Source organism: Rhineura floridana, chromosome 8 (assembly GCF_030035675.1).
Source record: "Rhineura floridana isolate rRhiFlo1 chromosome 8, rRhiFlo1.hap2, whole genome shotgun sequence".
NCBI classification, from domain to species: Eukaryota; Metazoa; Chordata; class Lepidosauria; order Squamata; family Rhineuridae; genus Rhineura; species Rhineura floridana.
In genome coordinates this window covers 94,787,698-94,814,822 of record NC_084487.1, presented here as the reverse complement: position 1 = coordinate 94,814,822, position 27,125 = coordinate 94,787,698, and the positions used below count along the sequence as shown (strand labels likewise).

Here is a 27,125-nt window from a genome sequence, read left to right as displayed (position 1 = left end):
AAATGTTCCACATCCGAGTATGTCGGATTGTGGCTCTCAAACAACCTGCCCAACAATTCTCTGATTCTCCTTGGCTGTTCCCCGAAAGTTCCAGCCATCCTACTCCATTCTTTTAAATCCCATTCCAACCAACTCTTTAGTTCAACCACCTCAGTACGCTGGATACCCCCTCGGCCATCCACGTACGGCTGATCGTGTACAAGCAATGGCATTTCCAACGCTTCTGCCTCCTGTCTTTTCTTTTCTTTTGTTCGCTGGCGCGTGTCCATACCCCCTGAGGCCCCCTTCTCCTTTTCCTTTTCATCTGTCTCATCATCCGACACATATGAAAAGACCCTTTCCTCCGGAATGGGATCTCTGCTCCCGGGAGCTGGGAGCGGATCTGGAGCAGAGGGTATTATAGATTGGTTCAAGACCATTCTTTTACTCGACGTATCGTCATTAAAATAATGGGGAGGGGGTTCCTCAATGGACAAAGTTCTCACTGCCATCAACGTAAGGCTATCCCATTTTTGTGACCCTATTTTCCATAGGAGCCAAAATTCCAATTGATCTGGGTGGGTGTCCCCAATCCGTCTCCGCACTCCCAGTAGTGGAGCGGTTTCAAAGGACCCCCCCTCGGACACCGTTCACCCGGCACCGACACTGCAGTCATCCGCGGCCACTCCTCCTCACAGAGCTCTATCATTCTTTTCTTTTTCAGGCCTCTCCTTCTCACCGGCAATTCTTCCTCTTGCCACAACATGCACATGATTCCCAAAGGGCTGTCCTTTACCAGCACGCTCCCTTTATTTCCCATGATGTCTGATGGTGGGTTTTTCCTCAACTGTGCTTTATCCCCAAAATGTCAAAGCCGCCCACTTATCTTGATAACCGAGGAAATCCTCGTGGCGCCTGTTATCAATTCAAGGGGTGCAATGGCAAAAAGGGGGTCCGCACAAGGGATCCCGGACGAGCCCCCAATTGTTAGGTCCAAACCCAACACGCAAGCTGCCCTGTCTCCCCAGCTCGCTATTACACCCCGGGAAGAGTGCGGAGCTGAGTGCAAATGAACCCACTATCAGAGATCAAACAACACGAAACAGAACCTTTGCAAAGGGGACCCAATACTTACAAGCCGAGGCAGGCGAGCATGGGAACCTCGTTTATTGGTGGTCAAGGGTTTATATAGGCTTACCCCGAAGTTTACAATATCGGGTTCACGTCATAAAACATAAAAGACGCAATTGCCAACTGCCATAGCTTTAGGGCATATGTAAAGAGGTAAAGGGGTACAGGGGGAAGGACAAAGTGGAAACATCAAGACTATCTCTTAGACTCTTTGTCCACATATTTCGCATGTCCTTGAGATAAGCACTATGCAGGAACAGACAAAGGCAGACCAGAAGAGGAGGCCCAGTTGCAACCGGGCGCCCCCTAAACCAAACACAGACATGGTATCATTCTTTCTTGCATATCAAAAGGGAATAGTACATCTCAAGGATATGAGGGACAATGGAACAGCATTTGACATTTCTATGTGAGGCACATTGGCAGCAATAAGCAAGGCTACAAGCATACATGAGATACAGAAATGCATAGTAGGGAAGTTTCCAGCTTAAACCGGCTTTTATTATGCGAGCCACTGGAATGTAGGTAAGGGTCAGGTCATCAGGAAATAAACCGACATTTTATATCAAAAGTCAAATAAAGGCCACTTTGGTTCTATTTCCCATAAAGCCCAAGCTGGTTTAGATAGGACAAGTGAACTATAGTTTTACAAGCACTGGGGATTTCAATTCAAACACAACACTATTAAACTCAGCACTTACTTCCAAGTAAATGTATGTGGGACTGGGCTGCAAGAGGCACAGAACAGAACATGAAGAAATAATAACTGAACTGAGTCTGACTGCTCGTTTCTTGAAACCACATTTTTAAACTTGTGCATAAAATAAGCTAGCTGGTTACAAAGTGATTGCTTGCCAGAAATCTAAGGATGTGTAAACACAAGCTGAAGAGTTGTTGGAAATTATCAGGGATGAAGTGTATGTATAGTATTACTCAAACCTGTAGAGCGACATAGTATTGAACTGATGTTTCCTTTAGCTTGTAAATAAAGAAACTGCTTGAAAATTACTGCACAATATAGAAGGTTCAACTGTAATTATTTTATCTCAAAGTGCCTGCTGAACATAGATGTTGACATAGTTTCAGCTATTTTACAGTTTATGACTGCAGCTTACAAACTGTTGGGAACTTTGTAATGTTAGTTTAGTGAAGATATAGTCATGTTAAGGGCTGTCATGTCAGCTTGTTGTTTCTAATGGTTACAGATGATCCATTGTGTCCCAGCTCAGTCACAATGCAACATAATCTGAATCATGTTGTCTTCTGGCTAATCAATAAATGACTCTAGTTAGTTAAAAGCAGCTGTGGGGAACCTGTGGCCCTTTAGTTGTTGTTGAACTACAACTCTCATAATCCCTACCTAGCTATTAACAATGCTTGCTGGGGATGATGGGAGTTGTAGTTCAGCAACATCTGGTGGGCCAAAGGTTCCACACACCTGATTAAAATTGTCAGCTGATACATGATGGGAGCTGTGGGTGGAAACTCCCATTGGGTCAATAAACTGATTATCAGAGGGCTCTGATCCTGCAAATATCCAGTTGCCACATACACTACAGTTCAAGATCCACCAGCCACTACAGCAGGTCTGGGGAAACCATGGCCCTCCAGATGTTGTTAGACTCTTAACTCAGCCTTTCCCAACCAGTGTGCCTCCAAATGTTGTTGGACCACAATCCCCACCTTTCCTGACCATTGGCAATGCTGTCTGAGGCTGATGGGAGTTGTGGTCCAACAACATCTGGAGGCACACTGGTTGGGAAAGGCTGCTCTAACTCCTGTCAGTCCCAGCAAGCATAGCCAATGGTCAGGAATGAATGGAATTGTAGTCCAACATCTGGGTGCCATAGGTTTCCCCACCCTGCATTATAACACTGCCAGATTTAAAAAAGCAAATTCCTGAAGGAAGGGCTCAGTGGTATACCACATGCTTTGAACAGGAAACGTTCTGGGTGCAAGCCCTGGCATCTCCAAGTCAGGCTGGGAAAGACCCCAGTCTGAAATCCTGCAAAACAATACTCAGCTAGTTGGACCAATGGCCTGGCTTAATGCAAAGCAACTTCCTATATGCCTTTTAATTAACAGTAGTTTACAATTTCTGGAAGGTTGTAATGTTGTGAGAAACTATGTCTGCTGGAATTTGCCCTTCTGGGCAATTTTGAAAGTCCCTGTGGTATTTAATGTGGCATCTGTAACAGCCAGTACATCTGCCCTTAAACTAGCTTTGCTTTCTTTTTTATGCATAGGACAGCAACCTAAATTATCACTGATTTCACTGAATGTGGTCGCACCATGAGTGCAACCCAGCTCCTTGCTGATTGCAGCAGAATTAATTCTGTATGTACTGCCTTATTAAGACACAGCAACAGATTTATTCAATATCTAAAAGACTCTGGAATGATTGCATGACTAACCAGAAATCTGTAAGCTATATGCAAAGCAAAACTTCATTATGAAATGTTAATGTCTAGAATAATTTATGCAATGAAAAGCTCAAAGTAAAAAGGCTGATTGAGGTTTAAAAGGTTAACAAAAATAGCTGTAACTTCAATACTTAACAGCACAATCCTATGAATGTTTACTCATAAGTCCCACTGTTTCCATAGGGCGGGGCATATACAACCTACTATATGTATTTAGGATTGAAGCCTGTTGTTGTTATGTGCCTCCAAGTCGACTATGACTTATGGCAACCCTATGAATCAGTGACCTCCAAGAGCATCTGTCATGAACCACCCTGTTCAGATCTTGTAAGTTCAGGTCTGTGGCTTCCTTGATGGAATCAATCCATCTCTTGTTTGGCCTTCCTCTTTTTCTACTCCCTTCTGTTTTTCCAAGCATTATTATCTTTTCTAGTGAATCATGTCTTCTCATTATGTGTCCAAAGTATGATAACCTCAGTTTCATCATTTTAGCTTCTAGTGATAGTTCTGGTTTAATTTGTTTAACATGGCTGCAACCACATCTACTCAGAAGTAAGTCCTATTGAGTTCTATGGGACTTAGTTACTTAATAAGCATGTTTACAGTTGCTGCCTTCAGGGGCATCCATCTGTGCTCCCATCTAACATCTCTGCAACACTAAGCTCCTTTCTTCCAATAATGGCCTGGCCTGAGGGCACGTAAACCCTTCTTGCCAGAAGCAAGTAAGATAGATTAAATGTTCCCTAAAGGCGTTGAACTGTGACCTGGCAGACCAGGGTTTGAATCCCCACACAGCCATGAAGCTCACTGGGTGACCTTGGGCCAGTCACTGCCTCTCAGGCTCAGAGGACAGCAATAGTAAACCACCTCTGTCTGAATACTGCTTACCATGAAGACCCTATCTGGGATCAACTTGAAGGCAGTCCATTTCCATTTTGCATCACCCTAAGCTTGTGAGAAAGAATGACCTTGTCACTTCAGATGGACCTAGGAACACCCTATTTTAGGTAAGATTTCTATTTTAATCTCCAGAGAATTTTTTTTTTAATGGTATGCTCCAAGCAACTGTGGTTGATACAATGTATCATGTTTAATGATGTCACTAGGGTCCGCCCCATGACGTCACTAAGGTCCGCCCCGTGACGTCACTAAGGTCCGCCCCGTGACGTCACTAAGGTCCGCCCCGTGACGTCACTAGGGCCCGCCCCCATTTTCTCAGGTTTTTGGATGGTTCCGACCTGGCAACCCTAGTGGCACTACTCTGGGAAAGTAACAAGCCACAGTTAAGCAGCTTAATCCTGTGGGGGGGGGGAATAACGTATCACTTCCTGATCATAGATTTTACCAGCTCTATACATAGCATGCACATCAAATAAATTTTAACCATTCTTCAGATAGTTAGGACCTAAGCTGTACAGTGCTTTAAAAGTCAAAATCTATCATATCCTACTCTGTCACTTTGCCCAAGAAAGTTATGTTTGAAACAAGCCAGTCATTTCTTGGATCCAAAGAGGATCAAGGTGGAAGTGCCAGTTTCTTTGGGAAAATCCATGCAATTGGCTCACACCTACCTGCAGTGGGATGTACAACGGACCCTGTCATCAGGTTACATTCCAGAGTCTGGTTAGTGAGCAAATCCCCTCATGATTTATGTTGAAATAAGATTTCTCAAAACCCTATGCTTTCTTCATGTGAAAGAGATGTGTGCAAAAGCTCCAGTTTGGACATGCCATTGGGGGGGAAATTGAAGACACAGGCAAAACCTACAAATAGAATCCCATTTTTTATGCTCAGTTGTGAGACACGTTTATATTTCATCTGTTTGCTGCCCTCTAGTGCTTGACTTTTTTATCAATGTCTGTATTTCCCAATTTTTTAATTACTTACTTTTTTCTGCATTGGAATTATATATTTCACTGTTAACAATAAAAAGAAAAAAGAATTACCCACACCAGTTGGAGGTCACCCCCCTGTTTGAACTGACTGATGTGTTCAGAGGTCTGCTTGACTACAAAGGTGCTTGCAAATCTCCAAGTTGCCCCATAGTATCATGGAGTTACAAAGCAATTTTACTCCTTACCAACCAAATGGAAACAGTATCTCCCACGGAAACCATTGTGAGTTCATTGTGGCTGAACCAAGCCCTATGTTTTTATGTCCTCGATTAAAATAAAGAAACACCTTCCTGGCTACTTCCTTATGAGGTTTAAAATGTTTGTACTCTACTGTATGTGTAGTTATGTCCATATCTTTAATAGTTTTTTTTTAATATCACTTTTTATTTACATAATGACTTTCTGCACTCAACTTCATGTTCAGGCACTGACCCGTGTCTTATAAAACAAGCTACTTACATTGGAGTCACATTATGCAAATGAACATTCTCAAACATGAAAGGGGTAATGGCTTTTATTTTCTTTCTCTCTTTAGAAAAACAAAAAGCATGCTCCCAGATATACAGCTATACACATGAAGACACATGGTCCACTCAGTCTGCTTCTCTCCTTTGGTTAACAGAGAAGATATGTTAATTGGAGGGCTGTGCAGATTCAGTAAATAAACAAAGGTATGAATCATGCTTCGGATTACTTAGAACCATAGATTTGGAGGGGGCTTTGGAAGTCATCTTGTTCAACCTCTTGCTCTGTGCAGGAAATCCAGAGCTAGAACATCCACAGCAGATTGCTGTCCAACCTCTGCTTGAAGACCTTCAGCAATGGAGAACCCATCACTCTTTCAGATAATAGGTTCAATTATAAAAATGCTCTTACCATCAAGAATTTTATCTGAATATTCAGTTGACATCTACCCTCCTGCAGGGCCGGATTATCCATTAGGCTTAGTAGGCTGAAGTCTAGGGGCCCGGAGCTCTTGGGGGCCCGCGATCCGCAGAAGCAGGACAGGAGCTGCGGATTGCAGGACGAGAGCTTCTGAACCGCCCGCCATCCTCCCACTTCACTTACCTTTTTCTCCGCTGTTTTTTGTGGTTTGCCATCAATCAAGATGGCGGCCGAGGTTTCCCCAAGGGGCTGAAGCCTCTGCCACCATCTTGATTGATGGCAAACCTTCCTACACAGTGTGCGCAGCCGCAAAAAAAGCAGAAAGGTAGGTGAAGCGAGGGGGATGGGATGGGGCGGGACAGCGGGCGGCTCAGAATCAGCCTAGGGGCCCTCCTCAGCTTAATCCAGCCGTGCCCTCCTGCAACTTGTTAGATCTAGTCCAGTTTTTAGTAATAAATAAATAAATTGCTTGATAATGTGTGTTTAGTAGCATTTTAATGCTAACTTGCCAATTAAATGCCTCCATCAATTAATCAAATAAATCAAGTTAAGCTTCATTATTTGTTGTCTACAGCATTTGTCTATTACATTTCCATCAAAGACTCAAGATGCCATATAACCAAGCAGTGTAATGATTGTAATGCTACAATTAAGCTTTAGTTAATTAATCTCCCAATTAAACTGATGATATTTTGCAGCCCTAATTTATAGAGGGCTCTAAAAGACATGGCCCTGCCCTGAAGGATGGGAATATTCCAAATGAATTTGCTGGATTGTGAAACTATTCATCTTATTCCCTCTCTGTTTGATCAATATTTATTTCACAGTTAATAAAAGCCTTTCTAATTGCACGAAGAATCAGGGTAACTATCAGTCATAGAAGACAGAAAATGCTGAGTTTCCTAAACCAAAACTTTTGTAATGCCCAAATGTTTTAAGAGCAATGATAGATTTTCCTATTTTAATGCAGAAAGCATAATAATGCTGGAAAATATTAAACCATCTAGCATTGTTTAAATGTAACTATTTCATTTTTTCCAGTTTCTCAAAATTGTCTCAAACAGGACAATTCCAATAAAATCATTCCCTGGGAGTTAGTCCTATTGAACTCAATAGGTCTTGCTTCTGAGTCGACATGTAAAGGATGCAGTCTCTACTGAGAGTGTAACACAGGCAAAGATGCTTGCCTGTTTCTCTGCAATAATATATAAAAAAGTGGCTTTGATCCTAAGATAAATTAACTTCAGGTTCACAAAAGAAATATTTTTTGCTCTCTCCTTCCCACCAAATTCATTTGTATGTGACCCCCGAACCCCCCAAAAACCTCACTGGAGTGGGATGGAATATGGGGTACAGGCTAAAGAAGGAAGGTGAAGATGGGAAACAAGTTTAAGTTAATTTATTTAGGATTCAAGCGTAATTTTGGGTGATTTCCTCCTCTCTAGGCAGTTGGAAGATTCCCAGCAGCTCCTATGTCAAGGGTAGAGAACCTTTCCTGGTTGGCAAGCCACATTCTTAACTCTCCACCTTTGGATAGCCAAATTTGACAGGGGGAGGCTGCCCACCTGTCAATCACCTAATGTCACTATGATGTCAGGTGATGCTGCACTTTTGAAGCCCCTGTTATTGGAACTTCAAAGCACAGCCCGGAGCTGTTTAAAAGCCCTGTGCTGCTCTTCAAAACTCTGAACACTGGAGGTTCAAAGAGCAGTGTGGGGCTGTTTGCCAAAAGGCTTTCAAACAGCCATGTGCTGCTCTTTGAACCACCAGTTTTTGGAAGTTCAAAAAGCAGCACTGGGAGGGAGAAGCAATTTCCATTGAAAACACAGCTAAATGGAGATTTCCTCCCTCCATTTTAACAGTGGTTTCAATGGAATACATTTCCCCCTTCGGGAGCAAGGCACACTTCCACCGCCCATCAACTGATGGGTGGTGGGAGCCCACAAATGACCAACCTGGAACTCACTTTAAGCTCCTGATTATTCCTGTGAAGTCCTATCCTTACCTGTCCTATGTAGGACAGATGGGCATGAGTTGCCCAAAACAGCCTCACAGGTAGGGTTGCCAGGTTCATGGCCTGATCCTGATCCTGTATCTTTAGGAGAAGAGAAAGTCAGCCAAGTGCAGGTATTCTTGCAACACTGTAATAAGAGAAGCCACAAGGAGGAATTCTTCCTTCCCCCTGCACAACATTTAAAGATACAGAAGACCACTTGGTTGCCTCCAAGAGGTCTTCTGTATCTTTAAAAGTTGTGCAGGGAGAAGGGAGAATTCCACCTTGTGGTTTTTCTCATTATAGTGTTGCAAGAACACCTGCACTTGGCTGACTTTCTCTTCTCCTAAAGATACAGGATCAGTCTCAGGCCATGAACCTGGCAACCCTACTTGCAGGCCAAATGGGGAGACCTGGCATTTGGTCCGCGGGCCAGAAATTCCACACCCCTGCCCTATTCCCATAATGTTCAGGAGGCTTTTAAAGGCACAGGGGAAATGTGGAGACAATAAACTTTCCTTCTGTGAACTCGGGTTAAGGCCACAATCCTATACCTGCTTACTTGAACCAGGGTTGGTCATGAAAATTATCTAGCGTTTTAGTATGAATTTTTCCTAATAAATTAATTTTTGTAGGCAGTTTTGACTAATGTACACATTTTTTCATGCCATTTCTCCTCATCTAATGCATTTTTGTATGTTAGTTTCACTCATATATTTCATAGAATCATAGAACAGAAGAGTTGGAAGGGACCTATAAGGCCATCAAGTCCAACCCCCTTTATGCACACTTTTCCTTGATAATCGCAAGTTTGTAAACGTTGTTTGGTTGGCAAACTGTATCAGAAAATTCAAATAAGTGCAGACTTTGAAGGATGTCTGTGTTTTGGTTCTCATATTATTTTGGAAAGTGCAAATTTGATAGATCAGCTGGAAATGTGAACTGAATCAAATTTCTCACCCATCCCTAGTCTACACATTTCACCATCCCCATGAAGGCCATCAGAAACGTTTTCAGCTGGGACACTGAACTATGCTGTAATGAAAACAATATAGTTTGACTTGTCATGATGCTCATCTGCATCAGGTTAATAGTTTCTGTGACACTATCAGACATTCCTGCAGGCCACTGGTGCTGATGATGTTCTAAAGACTCTCCATATGATACTTTCTGCAGCTAATCCACTTAGGAAATTTTATCTACCTTGCTTTTGTCTGTGGCTCCAAACCTATGCATGTTGACTTGAAAGTTAAACTGCGTAGGACAATCAGTTTTTAAATACCTTCTGATGTGACAAATCTTTGAGGAACTCAATGAAATCTGACTTTTAGGACAGAAATAAAAAGATTAAGGAAGCCAAGTTGATCACAACAATTATTCCAGATGAGAGTAAGTTGGCTGAACATCCTGGTTGTTTGCCTGTAGTTGTAATTTCCAAACAATCAAGGCCTTCAAAGCCTTGATAACAATGGCAGGTGAATTTCTCTGCCATCATTTGAACGTCAGTAAGTGATGCTTCTCCACTCACAGTAAATCCCAGGTCTTCTGAGGCATCTATTTGAAAGTTATGGGGATTTAAATGAAGGTAGTCCAAAGCTTTCCAATTTCTTCGTACGCACCTCCCGTTGTTGTGACAAAGATGCCAGCTGCATACCTCTGCTGCTTTGGTTACATTGACAATGTAGAAACCTAACTTGGAAGCAATGAATTGTTTCACCTTTGTACAGTTGACCTTGACAAAGCAAGTAGAAAAAATAAGACATTGCAAATCACGTGAAAGCACTCCTCATGCCTTCTCTATTACCACTAATATAGCATATTAAAATGGCTCCCATATATTGTGACACCCCAAAAGTCTATGAGATCAGTAAAAAAAATCATTTTTTAATATTACATTTCCAGATGTGTTTGATGTTTCTTCTACCGACACATTTATCTTGCTTAAGGAAGAACAGACCTTCTGTATCCTAAACAGTTGAGGAGAAAAGTGGTTTGGGGCAGGTGAGGGCCACATTCACAGAATCCTGGGTAATGTAGTTTGTTAATGGTGCTGGGAGTTATTAGGAGACCCCTATTCCCCTCCCAGAACTACAGTTTCCAGAGTGTTTTAACAATCAATTCCTCTTCCCAGGGAACTTGGGGAATTGTAGCTTTGGAAGAGGAATAGGGGTCTCCTAACAACTCTCAGCACCCTTAATAAATTACACTTCCCAGGATTCTTTGCAGGAAGCCATGACTGTTTAAAGTGGTATCACAGTGCTTTAAAAGGTATGCCATGCAAGGGTGAGAAAAGCTGGATGTAGTGAAATTGCCTTTTCTAGGAAATTCCCTCTTCTAGGAAATTTGTAAAGATACAGAAGCTTGAAGTATAATTTTGTTTATTGTGAACACTACAAGATGTGCAGAAGAAGGGTGGCAGTGGGGGGCAGGAGGAATATAAAAGGAAATTATGGCTTCTCTTAGGACAGTGGCTTGAATTAGACTGCAATAATTTGATTTGATTATACAGTAATTGATTTAATGTGTGTTTACAGTATATCTTGTTCAGTTCACTTCTAGCTTTTTTTAACTATTTCATTGTATTCAACATTTTTTACCCCTGCAGCACTACTAAATCTTAAATCCTCTCTTCTACCCAACTATAATAAATATAGGAACATAAGAAGAGCCTGCTTGGTCTGGCCAGTGGTTTATCTAGTCCAGCAACCTTTTCTCACTGCGGCCAACCAGATGTCTATGGGAAGCCCACCAAGCAGAGCTTTGTGCTATACGCTTGGGCCTTATGATTGAGGGGGGAGGTCTGTTGGTGGTGTCACCACTGGGGCTGCCCCCCCGGCACTGACCCATGACAGGGCCTTCTTGGTAGAGTTCTTCCCCTTAGGGAATGTCCTCCCTGAGGTGTGTTTTAACATTCAGGCAGAATTAAAAATTTTAAAGCATTCCTCTTCATCCTGACATTTGATGGTTGGAAGATGTTGTTTCTGAAAACTTTGAAATTATCAGTTGTGAGGCTATTTTGTTTATATATATTTTTAATTGTGTTGTTCCATTGTTTGTTGCCCTGGGCTCCCTTGGGAGGGAGCGCAGGATTTAAATTTAAATTGTTGTTGTTTATTTATAATATTTCTATGTTGATGTTACTTATTCACAATATTTCTTAACTACTCTATATCAAAAGATTCCAAATCACCATACAGAACTAGCTGCCAGGGCTGTTTTCATTTTGTTTTTAATTTAGAAGGAAGTATACATCTTTCCAGGAACAGAGCTAAAGAACAAGTCATACAGGGACACATATGTTTCACCACAGTTGGCATAAAAAGCACCTACCCTGTGGAATTCCTTCCCTTTCAATATTAGGCAGGCGCCATCTCTGTTATCTTTTCGGCACCTTTTGAAGACTTTCCTCTTTCAACAAGTCTTTTAGGCTGAGACCTATCCCAGTCTGAGTCTGTGTTAGAATTGCTTAATATGTTTTTTAATAATGTTTTTAACCCTTTAAAATTTTTTTAATGTTTTTAACGCTGTTTTGTTTTAATGTATTTTAAGATCTGTTTTTATGATGTTTTAAAATGTTTTTAGTGCTTTGTTTGCCGCCCTGGGAGGAAGGACAGGATACAAATTAAATAATAAATAAATAAATAAACCCTACCAGGGTGTGAAAGATCAGGGCTGGCACCAGGCATGCCTGGGTCCTTGGGCACCAGCCTGTTTGGGGCCCACAGTGCCATAGCCCAATCCCTCCCTACAGGCAGCACAGGGTTAATAAACCCACCCATGCCTCCCACCTATCTTTATTGTCTCTGTAAATGATGTATACTGTGTGCGTACATGCCTGCCATAAACCAAGCTAGCAGCAGGGGCGTCAGCTCCTTAAGGAAGCCTCCGCTGCCATCTTGGTTGATGGTAGGCATACGCATGCAGTGCACATGTCATTCACAGGGATGAGAGAGGTAGGTGGGGCATGCGGGCGGGCTTATTGAAGCCCTCACTGACTGTAGGGGGGTGTCTGGGAACTCCCTGTCTGAAATCCGTGGCAGGGTTGGGAGCCAACCCTGCCGCAGATCACAGAAGGGGAGCGGTACCCTCCCACCCTAAGGAGAGTCCTCAGTCAGGTCCCAACCTGGCTGCCTCCTAGTGCCAGTCCTGGAAAAGATAATTAGGAGAAGCCAATGAGTCTTTGCAGGTTTGGAATGTCTAAGAAAGTACATGTTTTTGCAGGAGTAGGCCTGGCTATAGAATCTGTGGGCCTCTGGATATTGCTGGACTACAACTGCCATAATCTATAATCCCATAATGGACATTGGTCATGCTGGCTGGGGATGATGGGAGATGGAGTCCAACAACATCTGGAAACCCACAGATTCCCCGACCCTGTTCTAGAAGTTAGTGCTGGAATCAGTCCTCAGTGACCAAATGAAATGAATTAGATCAGTGTTCTTCAACTTTGCATCCCCAGATGTTGTTGGACTACAACTCCCATGATCCCTTGCCCAGTGGCTAAGATGGATGGGGATGGGTGGAGTTGTAGTCCAAGAACATTTGGGGATCCACGGCTGAAGAACAGTGAATTAGGTAACAAATGCTACAGGTAAGAGGAGTGGGAAGGAAGCATGGTTGAATTGGGGACTGGAGAACAAGGCAGGAAGCAATCAAAGGGTGAAGAGTGCATTAACATATGGTGTGCCTTATTGTACAAAAGAAGAGGAAATGAGAGGCAAGGACAGATTACAGCCAATGATGGAGAGTGAAGTGGACCAAAGCAGACACTATTTGAGCCAGGAGATTGCAAGTGAAGAGTGGCAGGTAGATTAGTAGGGTTTTTGACACTCCACCCCACCCCAAAAAATCGGAAGAGTGTACCTCAGGGGTAGAGAACCTTTTGCAGCTCAAGGACCATATTCCATTCTGGGCAATCTTCCAGGGGGCACATTCCAGTTCTGGGTTGGGCCAGAGGCAAAGTGGCCAGGACAACACATTTACATTTTACTTTTCTACCAAGGCTAGTTTCTACACACACTCACATTCCCCTCTCAAACTAGACATTATCAAAGTTCAAGGACACATTTCAGCCAGGGAAGAGAACTCAGGGAAGGTGAGAAGCCGGTTGGTGATAGGTGTAGCTTGACCTGAGGGAAGTCTTGAGGGCCGGATAGAGAGGCCTCAAGGACAGTATTTTGCCCCTAGGCCTAATATTCTGGGAGTAGAAAGGAAGGTGGAAGGCATACAATGACGTGTAGAAAAAAGGAGGGGTGCGAACCCTGAATGCCAAAGGAGGGAGTATCAATATGTTTATTGTATATTTTCTTAGAAGAAGTAGCTTATAATATAAAATGCCCAACGCGTTTCAGCCCATCAAGGGCTTTCATCAGTGGATTATAGTTGCCTCAGTTGCAATCTGTAGAGAATTTACTTGATTGCTCCAGTATAGTAATTTCGCACCTGTATATAGAGCTTTTAGCAACTATCATCCCCTGATGAAAGCCCTTGATGGGCTGAAACGCGTTGGGCATTTTATATTATAAGCTACTTCTTCTAAGAAAATATACAATAAACATATTGATACTCCCTCCTTTGGCATTCAGGGTTCGCACCCCTCCTTTTTTCTACACTAATATTCTGGGAGCATATAAAAGAAAGACTGTTAGATTTGTCTTGATATTCACTCCTTCCTCTATTTCACTAATCCATGCACTGATAAAAAAGAATTCTGCAAAAAATAAGTACCCTATAGTCATAAGATCGTTCTCTGCTAAAGAGAACTTCCCAGCTACTCATCCCTCCCACTGAAGGGCAGTTTTGAGATGTCTCTGAAGTAAGTGGCAACCTAGGGCGCATCTACAGAACAAGTTTACATCACTTTATACCATGTTAACTGTGATGGCTTCCCAAAGAATCCTGGGCACTGGAGTTTCAGGAGGGTACTGAGAAGTCTGCTAGAAACCTCTAATCTCACAGAATGATAATTCTCAGAGTCCCTTGGAACATGGAATGACTATTTCTGTTTTGAGGGTAAATATTCCCTTTGAGTTGTTACTAAACAAGAAGCCAAACCTTGACCACAAGAGAGTCACCTTCTTTGGCTTCATCTGTTCCCCTGGGCAAAAAGATCTATCAAGTCTGAAACAGTTATTCAAAACATGGATCCAAATTCTGAAATCAGACAGTCTCTCTTTTCTGTTTGGTGACCTATGTAGACATTCTAGCACCACCATGAGGAAAATGTGTATGTCATTGATAGGCTAGCTATTAATGAGTTATCAGATAAACTACACCTCAAAAGGTAAATAAAATAAAAGTGAATAGCATAGAATGGAAATTCTGTCCCCTGAATTAAATAACGCCCTCAAGTAAGAGTGAAGGCATTGGTTTACCTCAGATGACGTTAAATTCATGTCTCCCCAAATAACAATTCCTGCAGCTCCCAAGGCAGCACTTTCTCCAACAGTGCTAAGAAGATCTTGCTACATTGGAAACAGAAGGAAATAACATCACTGTCTGTTACAGTTCTTTCACAATTTATTTTACTAGGGAAACAGCTAGTTAAAAAACCTGAAAATGGACTTTGTGGATAAGGGGCTAGTCCTTGAGGAACCAGCCTAGCATCTTAGTAGTAGGTTTACCTGTCTCTTTCAAAAATTAGAATGATCTACGTATGAACTAGAACAGATTTACACAAATTGCTTCTCAGTCTTCTTTTTTGGTGTTATAAAATGGAAATAATTGCACCAATCAGTGGATTATTTTGAATTTGCTCTTTGACACTCTGATCACTAATGGTTACTTCATTCTGCATCTCTGTTTATATCATCTGTAGGTTGTACACAAGTTTAGTCATAGTAGACCTATTGAAATTAATAGACATTTATAAGTTCCCATTTTTTCAATGAGTTTACTCTAAATCTTAGCTGGCTATACCTTTCTATTTCTATATCCTGGGATCATATTTCTCATAATGCAGCAGCATGTCTGCTATTGTATTGTGGCAAAAGTCTTGGGGAAAAATATAACACTTAAAATGTGCTTTCCTTCCAAGGATGACCTTAAATATAGCAGACCAGTGCCCATAATATGCTCTTCTCATCAATTGCTCAGGTGCAGTGAAAATCTCAATTTAAAAGAAAAATAATTTGTAATGTACTTTAAATACTCTAGAGAAGAATACAAAATCAACTCTGTTAAATTGATGGTTAATCTGCTGACGTAGACCCGGTTTTAATGAGACTTTGATTATTCTGTGCTGTTTTTACTGAAAATTTTTGTTCTCCTTTTAATGATGTATATATTTATGTTGGTCTATGACTGCAATAAACTCATTCATTCATTCATTCACAATTACGATTGTTAATGAAGTCAGCTAAAATAAATTATTATGTGCCCAAGTCAATCACTTTCTTTTTCTAATACACTAAACCATTATGCAAAATTTTCAATAATAGTTACCATCTGTATATTGGTTTTCTTGAATATACAGAGTAGTTCACAGACATTATTTGAGTAATCCTTACAAGAGTCAGTATCAGGTAAGCTTGTGTTATCATACTCTTATTAAACATTGTCAGTTGAGACAGAGAAATGGCTGGTTGCTTAAATCCACCTAGTGACTTCTTGGCTGAAGTAAAATGTGAAGTAGTTTCTTCCTAGTTTAGAACTCATTAGCTTACAGTAGAGCAGGTCTAATGTAGCAATTGCTACTTATTTCCCAAATAGCTTACCTTAGAAAGAAATAACAAGGGCTCGTCTCTATAGTCTAGTCGGGTATATACAAATACTGGAAGAGCATAATCATGTGATGTCATTGAGGAAATCCTCATAGATTCATTCACTCTAAACTGTGCAAAGCGTAATATATTTTCACTGTTTCCAAGGCATTTCTTAATGCCAATGGAAGGATACAGGGCTGCACTGCTGTTCCACAGCCACCACAGTTCATTGTTCCTCAAAACTTCATTTTCTGGACAAGAGCCAGTATAGTTCTGGTCATGAAAATTATAATTGTGGCAGTCAGGATATAAGTAGTATCCCCACAGGCCCTTGGGTCTACTTTTAATTCCCAGCTCAATTGTCTCTTTCATGAATGCTTTAGCACATTGCTCAAATGAAAGTTTAGCTAAACGCTCAACAGCATTTGCTGAAACATTCTCATGCATTTCAGAAATTAGTTTTCTTGACTGTCTCCTGTAAATATCTTTTGTATTCCAGTTGCGGTCCCATTGTGGTCTCCAGTGTTCCCAGTCTATGACTGCTAATCCAGTGAAATTTTTATCAGGAATGTAGTAGTTAATGTCCTGGCGAGCTTTATCCAGATGCTTTTGCAAGCTGAAATTCTGAGGTAGGCCACCATTAACTGGGATTTCCCGTGAAGTGTACCATGGGTAATATCCTAGTCTATTGACATAAAATATAGTCACATTCTGTCCTCTTGCTTTGGCGAATGGGCTTCCAGTCACATGGAACATGTTCAGGTTAATTGTTACATTATATCTGGTTGAGCAATGATCTGTTGGTGCATTCCAGGCTGCAATAAAAGGCTTCCTTCGGAACACAGGTAGCTGAGCTGGTTTCATGGCAAAAGTAGAACTCCACATAAATGTAATATGCATCCAAGTTGTAAAGTGAACCTGCTGGGTCATAAAATAACAATATTTAGACTTTCAAAGGAGCTCCCATTATAAGAAAAGCTTTTGCAAATATATCCCCCAACTTCACTAAATCTTCAAATAATGAAATAAAGTAGAAATTAGTAGTAGTAGTAGTAGTAGTATCCTTTATAAGCACTACAAAAATATGCATACATATCTAAAGCAGTAGTGGTGAGATATACCTCTCAAACAGAATGTAGCACCTAAGTCTATGGAAATGTCTGGCTCCTACAGCTTTAGTTGAGATGCAGAGAATATCCTCTTTCATTTTACAAAGAAAATGTGTCATTGGTTCTCATGATTACTGATCTAAACTAGAAAGCATAGTATTACTGAGGCTGAAAATCTCAAACTAAAAGGCAGCTAAAGGCACAATCTTATGCATACTTACTTATAAGTAAGCCTTAAATAGGCTTTCTGGGGAGCAAGTCCCATTGAACACAGTGGGACTTCTGAGTTAACAAGCCTAGGGCTGTGCTGTAAGGCTGTGTCTACACTGGGGATGGATACAGATTTGATTCAGTTTGCATTAAAGGTGACTCTACCTAATTCACACTTTTTGAGACAATATGTGAACCAAAACACAACTATCTTTCAAAATTTGCACTGTTCCAAATTTTGCCGTGCTGTTCTCCAGCCAAGTAATGTGTACAAACATGTATATAAGTGTGCATAAGAACGCATACATTCATGAAAATAATAACATTAACAAGATGCATTATATTAAGGAAAATTGCTTTGCAACGTTGTGTATATTAGGCAAAACTGCATGCAGATATGTATGTTGGGGGAAAATTACACTAAAATGCTTATGAACTTTCATAAGGACTTTTTTTTAAAAAGAAAAATGCAAACTGATGTGGAAATGTGGAGAACTGGATGGAAGATTGCAAAACTGAGAAATTGAGAGAAACCGAACTGACAGATTTGCCCATCTCTAATCCACCAAAGAGTAAGGTCCCTCAAACCTAATGGAACTTACTTCTAAACGTAAGTAGGATCTGCCAGCACAGCAAACTACTAATTGCTGCAGTGTTGTGACTTCCAATTTTGTCTCTTGATTTTGACATGCCAGCCTTGATCCTTTGATTTCAAAAGGATGCTGCTCTGTGTGAGTGAGTGTGTTTAATTACTTAACTCCACGTAGCTGTAGGTGTTCTCTTTTGCCACTGGGTGTCACTGCCAGTCTATTTCATGTGCCTTTTAAATAAAACAAAGCTATTTAAGGAAAAGTGAAGAGTGTTTTGACTTAGATGAATGGGTTTGTGTTAATTTGGGTTCTTACCAGACAGTAATATACCAAAGTGGCATGGGAATGTCTTTGTTTAAAAAGATATGGGTTTTTTTAACACTAGGTTTTAAAACAGAAAACAACATTTTCAGAAAGGCCATTGGTCAGTGACTATCATCTCACTTGTTATGTCAGGGTGGAGTAACTATGGCCAAACATGACATCAACTGAGCTTTATAAATAGATCAGATTTTGACTGCAAAGACAAAACTGTCTAAAGGTAATGACTTATGATCCCCAAAGAAAAATCCAATGATTTCAAGTGGTGACACTGCAATTTGTAGAGTCTAGCACAGTCTTCCTCCCATCATAACTTTATAGTGAATGTTAAAAGAAAGACATCTCCCTATATTCTGTTAATTGCACCATACGTTATCATCCCCTTTTATCCATTTCCCCAAATTTAATTACAGGTGATCCATTGCACAGGATAAACTGTAGCCAGTTACAAAGATTTGCTTTGGTGATCCATGGCACTGGAAGGCAATTAATTCTGCAATGACAGAACAGTGGTTGTAAGATCTTCCAGAAGAGATCAAATGCAGAAGAAAGGTTGCTTTTAATAGGTCAGGAAAAGCAAATGTCTGTGCTGCCTCTTTAAGAGGCCCCTCCAGGAATCTCAGGATGAGGCAGACAATATGAGTATACTGGGGAAAAAAACAATTTTTCACTTCTCCAGCTGAAGCCTGTACAGGCTCAAGAGCCAGAGCAATCCTGCATTTAAATGGATCACCTAACCTTGGACAAACCTCCATTAAGCTGCAATCACTGTTTTTTCTCTAATCTATATTTTCCGACCTGGGCTTTTTCTCAGGAAGCTGCAAACAATAAATAGTTGATTTACTTGAAGAGGTCTGCTGTGTGCGGCTACTCTTACCCAAAGAATAGCAAATATGGACCCACTTCCTGGAGCTGTACAAGTATGGACCATGAATATTGAGGGATCTGCACTAGCTGCCAGTTAGCTGCCGAGAGAAATTTAAGATGCTGCTTTTGGCCTAGGCCACATTGACACCATCCATTTATTCCACTGTTATTTCACTTTAAACAGTCTTGACTTCCCCCAAAGAATTCTGGGTGTACCTTGTGAAGGGTGCTGAGAGTTGTAAGGAGAGACCCCCATTACTCTAATAGAGCTACAGTTCTCAGAATGACTCAGAGGGATTGGCTGTAAAATCACTCAGGCAACTGAAGTTCTGAGAGCAGAATAGGGGTCTCCTAACAACTCTCAGCACCTTTCAAAAACTACACTTCCCAGGACTCCCTGGGGAAAGTCATGACTGTTTAAAGTGGAATAAATGTATGGTGTGAATGAAGTCTTAAATAGCTTGGATCCAAGTTATGTCTAAGACCACCTTTTCCCATATCATTTGCATGGGACACTGTGATCTACAGGTGTGGCTCTCTTGACTGTCCTACAACCTACTGATTCAGTTATCTGGAGCTCAAAGGACAGCCTTTTCTGTTGCAGTGCCCAGTTTGCGGAATGAGCTTCCTGTGGAGATTAAGTAAGCACCCAAAATGGGGTGTTTTCACAAACAGTTAAAGACCTTAATGTTTACTCTTGTCATTTCCTCACTGTTAACCTTCCGTTCTTTTGTTGTTCTGGCTGCTGCAGTTGCTGAAATTATATTATATGGCTATCTGGATGTTCTAACTGTTGTTATTTATTGACTTTATTTTGGTGTTATGTATATTGTGAACTGCTTTGAAATTTATCTTATACATGAAAAGTAGTTAATACACTTTTTTAGAATAGTTAAATAAATACTATACCCCCTCCTTCTGTTTGTAGACAATATGGGAATATGGGGTGAGGGGGAAAAGGTCTGTAGCTCAGTAGAGCACATACTTTTGCATACGAAAGGTCCCAGATTAAATCCCTGGCATTTCAAGGAATATCTAGAGAAAAGAGAGATATTTGTCCACTGTTCAGAGATCAATTTACATAACAGTACTACTACTACTACTACTACTACTACTACTACAATAATAATAATAATAATAATAATATTCCACCCTTCCTCCCAGTAGGAGCCCAGGGTGGCAAACAAAACCACTAAAAACAATATAAAACATCATAAAAACAGATGTTAAAATATATTAAAACAAAACATCTTCAAAACATATTAAAACAAAACATCTTTTTTAAAAAAAAATAGTTGTTGGGCTTTTCCAGTTTTAGAATAATCCGCATAAAACAATGCAATTTCTGCCTCCTTTGGGGAGCATAGGAATCTGCCTTATACCAAGTGAGGCTATTGGTTCATCTAGTCTACATTGACTGACAATACCTCTCCAGGATTAAAGAAAGATGTCTTTCTCTTTGTAGTTCAGATCTTCATTTATCAGGACATTGTGGGACAATTGCTGATATCTTTTACCTTTGAGCACATCAAGGATCTGGCATAAATCATTGTGTGTTGCTCCATTTTCCTCTTCCTAGCCTGGAACAATACAGTTTCCTATTAGCAGTCACCAGTTGCTCACTGAATAACCTGGAGATTAGTAACTTCTCCTTGTTGTGCTCAAGATCAAGTACTGTATCATTCTGTGAGACACGGACTAAGGACATTCACCACAGTAGCTCTGTCATTAGGGTATTTGTTGTTATCTCCACTTCATCGCACGTGTGTGAAGTTCATAGCATCCTTATGCATTATTCAGCCCTAGAAATAGTAGCAATGTGTCCTGAGCCTGGCAGAATGGAATGGTCGCATTCATCTTAGCAAGAAGAGTTAATACTAATGTAGCCCACAGTAAAAGGAAAAAATGGTAAGTCATTGTTTAAAAAGAATGTGTTGGAGCAGGGACATGACAAAACACCCCTATCATGAACTTTTGCATTGCACTGTTCCCCTACTTCTGAATTCTCCAGTTACTACCTTTCATGTCAAGAGAGGCTGTACTTTTAGCTTCATTTTGTGTAGCGAATGGTGACGTGCTTGCTCAAGACCATGGGCTGGATCTAAACTTAGTCTGCATTCAGACAGGGGGTTTACTGTATTGTTTTACTGCAATGATAATGATAGCACTTCTGTGGCAATTTCTAACATTCCTTTCACACTGCAGTACCTGTTGCATTATGGAACTGTGGCTTTTTGAACGATCTACCACCAAATTACGGTGGGTGTGGTGCGACACAACAATATCATTGGACATGTTGCTACTCCCTCGCTCTTTCTGCACATGTACACTTCTGTTCCCCCATGAAAATGGCAGCGAAAACTGTATGCTAATATACCGCCCCAAATTTCATCAATTTACTCCTACAATTTTCTGGGTTAATAGGGTTGCAAACAGATTTTTTCTGGAAGCAATTAAAATGGGAATGAGTGCTAACTTCCACTATATTCCACTAGATTTCCAGAATTGGCTTTTACATATTGCAAAATATCAAATAAAATGTAGAAATCAGGTAAGGAAATGTTGGAAAAACAGAATAAACTGGTGTCTGAGTGCAGCCCAAGTCATGTTTAAAGTAGACCCATTTAAATAAGTGGGACTTAATTATGATTCTTCAAAGTCCCATTGATTTCAGTGGATCTGCTATAAACATGACTAAGTCTGGATCTAAATCCATCTGCATTCACAAATGATTGGAACAGTGCATCAGGCTCTGGCTTATAGTAGATAAAATCACACCATATATAAATTCACACAGTTACCCCAACAGAGACTACATAAGTAACATAGTGCATATGGATAACATCTTCATTCAGATGCACATTCACATGGTCATCTAATGTACATCAAGTTTCCACTCATGGATCCTGGTCCAGCAAATGATATGTCCATGGAATTCTGAGTGCCTCCAACCATGTACTGTGGAAGCTTGGATTTTTTTTTCTTTTAAAGTCCAAAATTGTTTCCAGACTTTCATTTGCTGTGTGCAAAACTATCATTTTCCATTTATTTTTAGCACAACCTGTATTTGCAAATACTCCCACTCTCTGAAACTGGCACAGATTGACAGGAAATGACTTTTCCTGTAATGTAAAGAGAAATATGTTCTCTGGACCTGGCTATGTAAAGCTTATATCTGATTTCATAATGAAGTATGTTCTGCAAGTGTCTCATTAAAAATGTTTAGCATGTGATTCCTAATATATGTCACACTTAGTGGGGAAATGGCATTTTTAATCGGTTTAAGGTGCTGAGTCTTTTCACAAGGTCTCACTCTCTGATAAATGCTTTTGTATAGGTTCAATATGGGCAAGTTGTTCAGTACAGAGGGATAATTTTATGAGCCGCAGGGAAACTGATAAGAATATCTGACAAAATTTGAGTAGTTTTACATGAAATGGCTGGGGGATAATGAAATTAGAAAAACAATTGTTATGGTTCAGAGATTTGCAACACACTTTAGGGTTTTGATATAGACATAGGCCATGTCCAGATGATCATATGTATCTCAGCAGAGATTCATGTAAGCCTTTTGCTCATGTGTGCAATCCCTTTGCTCTTCCACTTGCCACAAGCTGCAATTAAACCAGGAAGCCTCAGATTAACCACAGTTTCCTTTTTCATCTGAACTGGGAAACTATGGTTATCAACTTTTGAACAAGCTGAGAATTAAGGATAGTTTGATGTTTAATATCCTTGCTTGTTTCAAAGCTGGTAACCATAGTTTGTCAGTTCAGACAAAATGGAAGGCTATGGTTAGAGGATTCCTGGTTTAATCACAGCTCACAGGAAGGGAGAAGCAAAGGGATCTTTACACAGGCAAAAGGCTCGTTCCTATCTCTGCTTAATCTGTTGACATATGATCGTCCAAACCATTTTGTTATGTGACTGATGCAGTTATTTCCTGTGCCAATATCATACTGACAATGACATTGTCATGGAATGTAACCATGCCAGTCACCTGATATGTATGTAAAAACATTATCAAAGTGATATGAGGAAGCAACTCCAGGACTACTCAAGTAACTTTACAGATCAGTCTTCAGTGTATGGAACTGACATGACAGTTACTCCAAACTGATCCTGAGTAAAAGGCATTGTGTGTGTGTTTGTATGTGTGCATACCCTGCGAGGGCAATACTATTTCTTTGGTTCTAGGCTAGAATGGAATGTGCAGAGGGAAGATTGATCTACTCATGTGGAACCATGTTGTTTGGTTCTGGCTGCATTAGGTGATATTTAAAACATTGATTATGGACTGCCCAGTTTTCCAAATACTATTCTGTACAAACTGTATTAAATGAATTAATCATCTACTACTGCAGATGTTTGAGGGCTGTAATCCTAAAGTGAATTTCCTTGAAGCTGAGTGGCACAGTATTACATTCACATAATTTTCTGGGATAAATGATAATTTTATGCAGTGTCACCTAGACTAATCTTACAAGTAAATTTGATAAACTGCACTGCACAGCACAGCAGTGTGAAGGCCCTATCAATGCCAGATTTATTTTTGTTTTTCACAACTTTTATATGAAGCCTAGAGCAACTGTAGTGTGATAAGGTTTTTCATAATTTTCTGCAAAGGTTTCCTAATCCATCCCCCCCCCATTTCTAGAACGCCTATTCTCATGTGGCCTATTCACATGTTTACTTGTGTGTAAGACATTCATGTGAAGCAGCAGGAGCAGAATGCACGTTATGCCCTTCCTGTAATGTTGGAAGCCTGAACATAGAAAATGGAATCTGTTTATGAGCAGCTGCTAGTGGTTTTATGTGATGGGACGCCCAGTTGTGTGAAGGGTACCCTTTTCGGGCCTCGGGCCTCAGCGTACAAAGGTGGGAGATGATGAAACATCAGAGGTAGGGCAAGAATAGCACCCCACTCCTGCTGCCATGTGTGAGTGTGCTACATTTGAGTAAAAGGCATGAATGGGACAATGTTTCCTTGAGAAAAATCTGATGATTATTATACTAGTTAGGCAGTGCAACTGTATTTATGATTGAAAGTAAGTTCCACTATACTGGCATACCCCAAGCCTAAAGGTGCTCTCTTATGCAGACTTATTTAAGATTAAGCCCATTCAACTGTTGGATTGACTTCAGGATTGTTCTATCAGTCTGTAATGGTAGGCCCTTAGATTTTTGACCTGATTATTAGCTGAAGCAATTCACTGTTCTGCAGACTTTAGTATAGATATGTGTGCCAGATACCATTTTATCTAACACTGTGAATGAATAATTCTATACATTTTATGGTGCTTTATGTTGCCATCTTAAATAGGTAGTAAGATCCACTGCACATGTATTATTTCTGAGTAAACATGCATTGGATTACACTGTTAGAGTGTCTGAGGCATTTCACATGTATTATCACGGTAATCATTACAATAATCCAGTAAAGTAGGCCGGTATAATTACCGCATGCTGTCTAAACTGGAAGACTAGGGTTGTACAGGAGTTGCCTATGGAGTGACATTGGAACTGTGGACTTCCTAACTTACACTCCTAGTAATTAAACTAGTCTTTGACTATACTTTTATACCCACTTACCTGGGAGTTAGTCCCACAGAACTCAGTGAGAGTTAACCTTTGTCAGAGTCAACATGTATAGAATTGTACTGTTAGCTACTATTCTACACTTTTTGGAAAATACTATACCAGCACAGTATAGACTTTGACAATACAGTACAGCTATGCACAGTTCATTATTTCTGTGGGACAATGAAAGTCTTACATCTTACCTCTTACATCTATCCGGAATGCTTTGATTAGGATTCCTGGATAGAACAGGGGGTTGGACTCGATGGCCTTGTAGGCCCCTTCCAACTCTACTATTCTATGGGACCAGTAGTCCCAACGAAGCTTCAGTAACTAACTATTCAATTTTGCTTAAGGAGGAGACAGTCTTGCTGCAGGAGTAAATGTAATATTCATGTGCCTGGTTGAAAGCTGCTGGTGCAATGCTAGAATGTTAGGCCTGAAGGGAGAGACCTGGGTTCAAATCTCCATTCAGCCATCAGTTCTCCTTGGCAAACCTATCTCGTCAGCCTAACCTACCTCACAGGGTTGTTGTCAGCATAAAACGGGATAACCCCATACAAGCTAGTCTGAGCTCCTTTGAGGAAGAATATCATTCTTCTCTTACTGGGAGGAAGGCAGGATATAAATCTAAACAACAACAACAATAGCAATAACAACAACAACCTATGTCCCTTGTTAGCCATTCATGTATGTAAATAGTGAATGGATTGTTATTTACTCCTGTTGGTGACACACTGTGAATTCAGAAAATTGGGGATGCAGCTATCTAATGGGAGTTCACAAATAGTTGGCATTATGAAAAAAAAGTCAGACAAATATCAGTCATAATTTGAATATGTGTTTATACAGCACGAGAGTGGCTGTATACGATAGCCAGCGTGGATTTTTCAAATTCTGCAATGTTAAATTGAAAACACCCCCATGCCATTCTGATGCTTCCCATAAGCTCATTTCAAAATAAAACCTATAGTCCTGAACTCAGAAATGCTTGCTTAACAACCCTCTCAATTTTCATGGCGATACACAAAACAGTCAGAGAGAATTGAGAGTTCAAAGTCTAAAAAGAGAGAAAAAAACCCCAGAGCCCTTTTGGACATTTTTCTTTCAGAGTTCTCATAATCTGTTGACATTCATTAAAAATCAGCCATATTCACAGAGTACCTGTAATCCTAATACTGACCTTGCCCCCATACTGTGATTTTCATCTTCTGCAGTTTAAAAGTTAAAAAAATACCTGGCTGATTTTTAATTAATTTAAGAAATTTTGGCTTGAAGGCAATGATAACGCAGGGCATGCTCAGTAAGAACCAACTGTCAGTGTTCTAAAAGCCTCACAGCTGCTGGGCTTGGCTAATCAGGGGGCCCCACCCACACCAGACTTAATTTCACTTGAGACAGTCATGGCTTCCCTCAAAGAATCCTGGGAAATGTAGTTTGTGAAAGGTGCTGAGAGGATATTCCTATTCCCCTGAGAGAATGGTTTAACAGTCAGCCACTCTGATTGAAGGTCTGTGAGAGGAACAGGGCGTCTCCTAGCAACTCTCAGCACCCTTCACTAACTATACTTCCCAGGATTCTTTGAGAGAAGCCATGATTGGCTTTGAGCCATGGCTTTGCGAGAAGCCATGATAAATTGTTTTAAATTGTGTTTTAAATTGTTTTTAAAAGATGTGTTTTTAAATTTGTATATTTGTTTTTAATGTTTTTAGTTATTGTAAACCGCCCAGAGAGCTTCTGCTATGGGGCGGTATATAAATACAATAAATAAATAAATAAACAATGATTGTCCAAAGTCTAATAGAGGCCTGGTGTGGATGTGTCCAGGGACAGCTTTGTTTTAAATTTGGGTGAGAGGTAGGGTTGCCAGGTTCAGGGCCTGAGACTGATCCTGTATCTTTAGGAGAAGAGAAAGTCAGCCAAGTGCAGGTGTTCTTGCAACACTAATGGGAAAAACCACAACGTGGAATTCTCCCTTCCCCCTGCACAACTTTTAAAGATACAGAAGACCTCCTGGTTGCCAGGCCCAGCCTCCAAGAGGTCTTCTGTATCTTTAAAAGTTGTGCAGGGGAAAGGGAGAATTCCACCTTGTGGTTTTTCCCATTACAGTGTTGCAAGAACACCTGCACTTGGCTGACATTCTCTTCTCCTAAAGATGCAGGATCAGTCTCAGGCCCTGAACCTGGCAACCCTAGTGGGAGGCTACATGTGCCTTCTGTGGAATAAAAAGGTGGGGGAAACACTGAAAAGCAATGATACTGTTCACAATGTTTTCCTTTTGGAAAAGAAAGGGGCTTCCCCTCTGTGCAGTCCCCACCCACCCAATCTCCTCCCCTCCCCCTCCCTGGCCCTCCCCCAGGTCAGTGTTCGACTACGACCTGGGAGATCAGGGTTTGAATCCCCGCACAGCCATGAAGCTCACTGGGTGACCTTGGGCCA

At 40.7% G+C, this 27,125-nt stretch overlaps 1 protein-coding gene across 1 annotated transcript in view; it reads right to left on the bottom strand.

The window, feature by feature from the left end:
* The window catches only part of LOC133363355 (hyaluronidase-4-like), a 122,334-nt gene extending 105,395 nt beyond the window's left edge, over positions 1-16,939 (bottom strand). Inside the window, exons 1-3 of the mRNA XM_061582757.1 lie at positions 16,022-16,939; positions 14,681-14,770; positions 9,726-10,038 (exon numbers count right to left, since the gene is read on the bottom strand). Coding sequence (XP_061438741.1) covers positions 9,726-10,038; positions 14,681-14,770; positions 16,022-16,939 — 1,321 coding nt within the window. The remainder of the gene's footprint in view (positions 1-9,725; positions 10,039-14,680; positions 14,771-16,021) is intronic.
* Between the last annotated feature and the right edge of the window lie 10,186 nt (positions 16,940-27,125).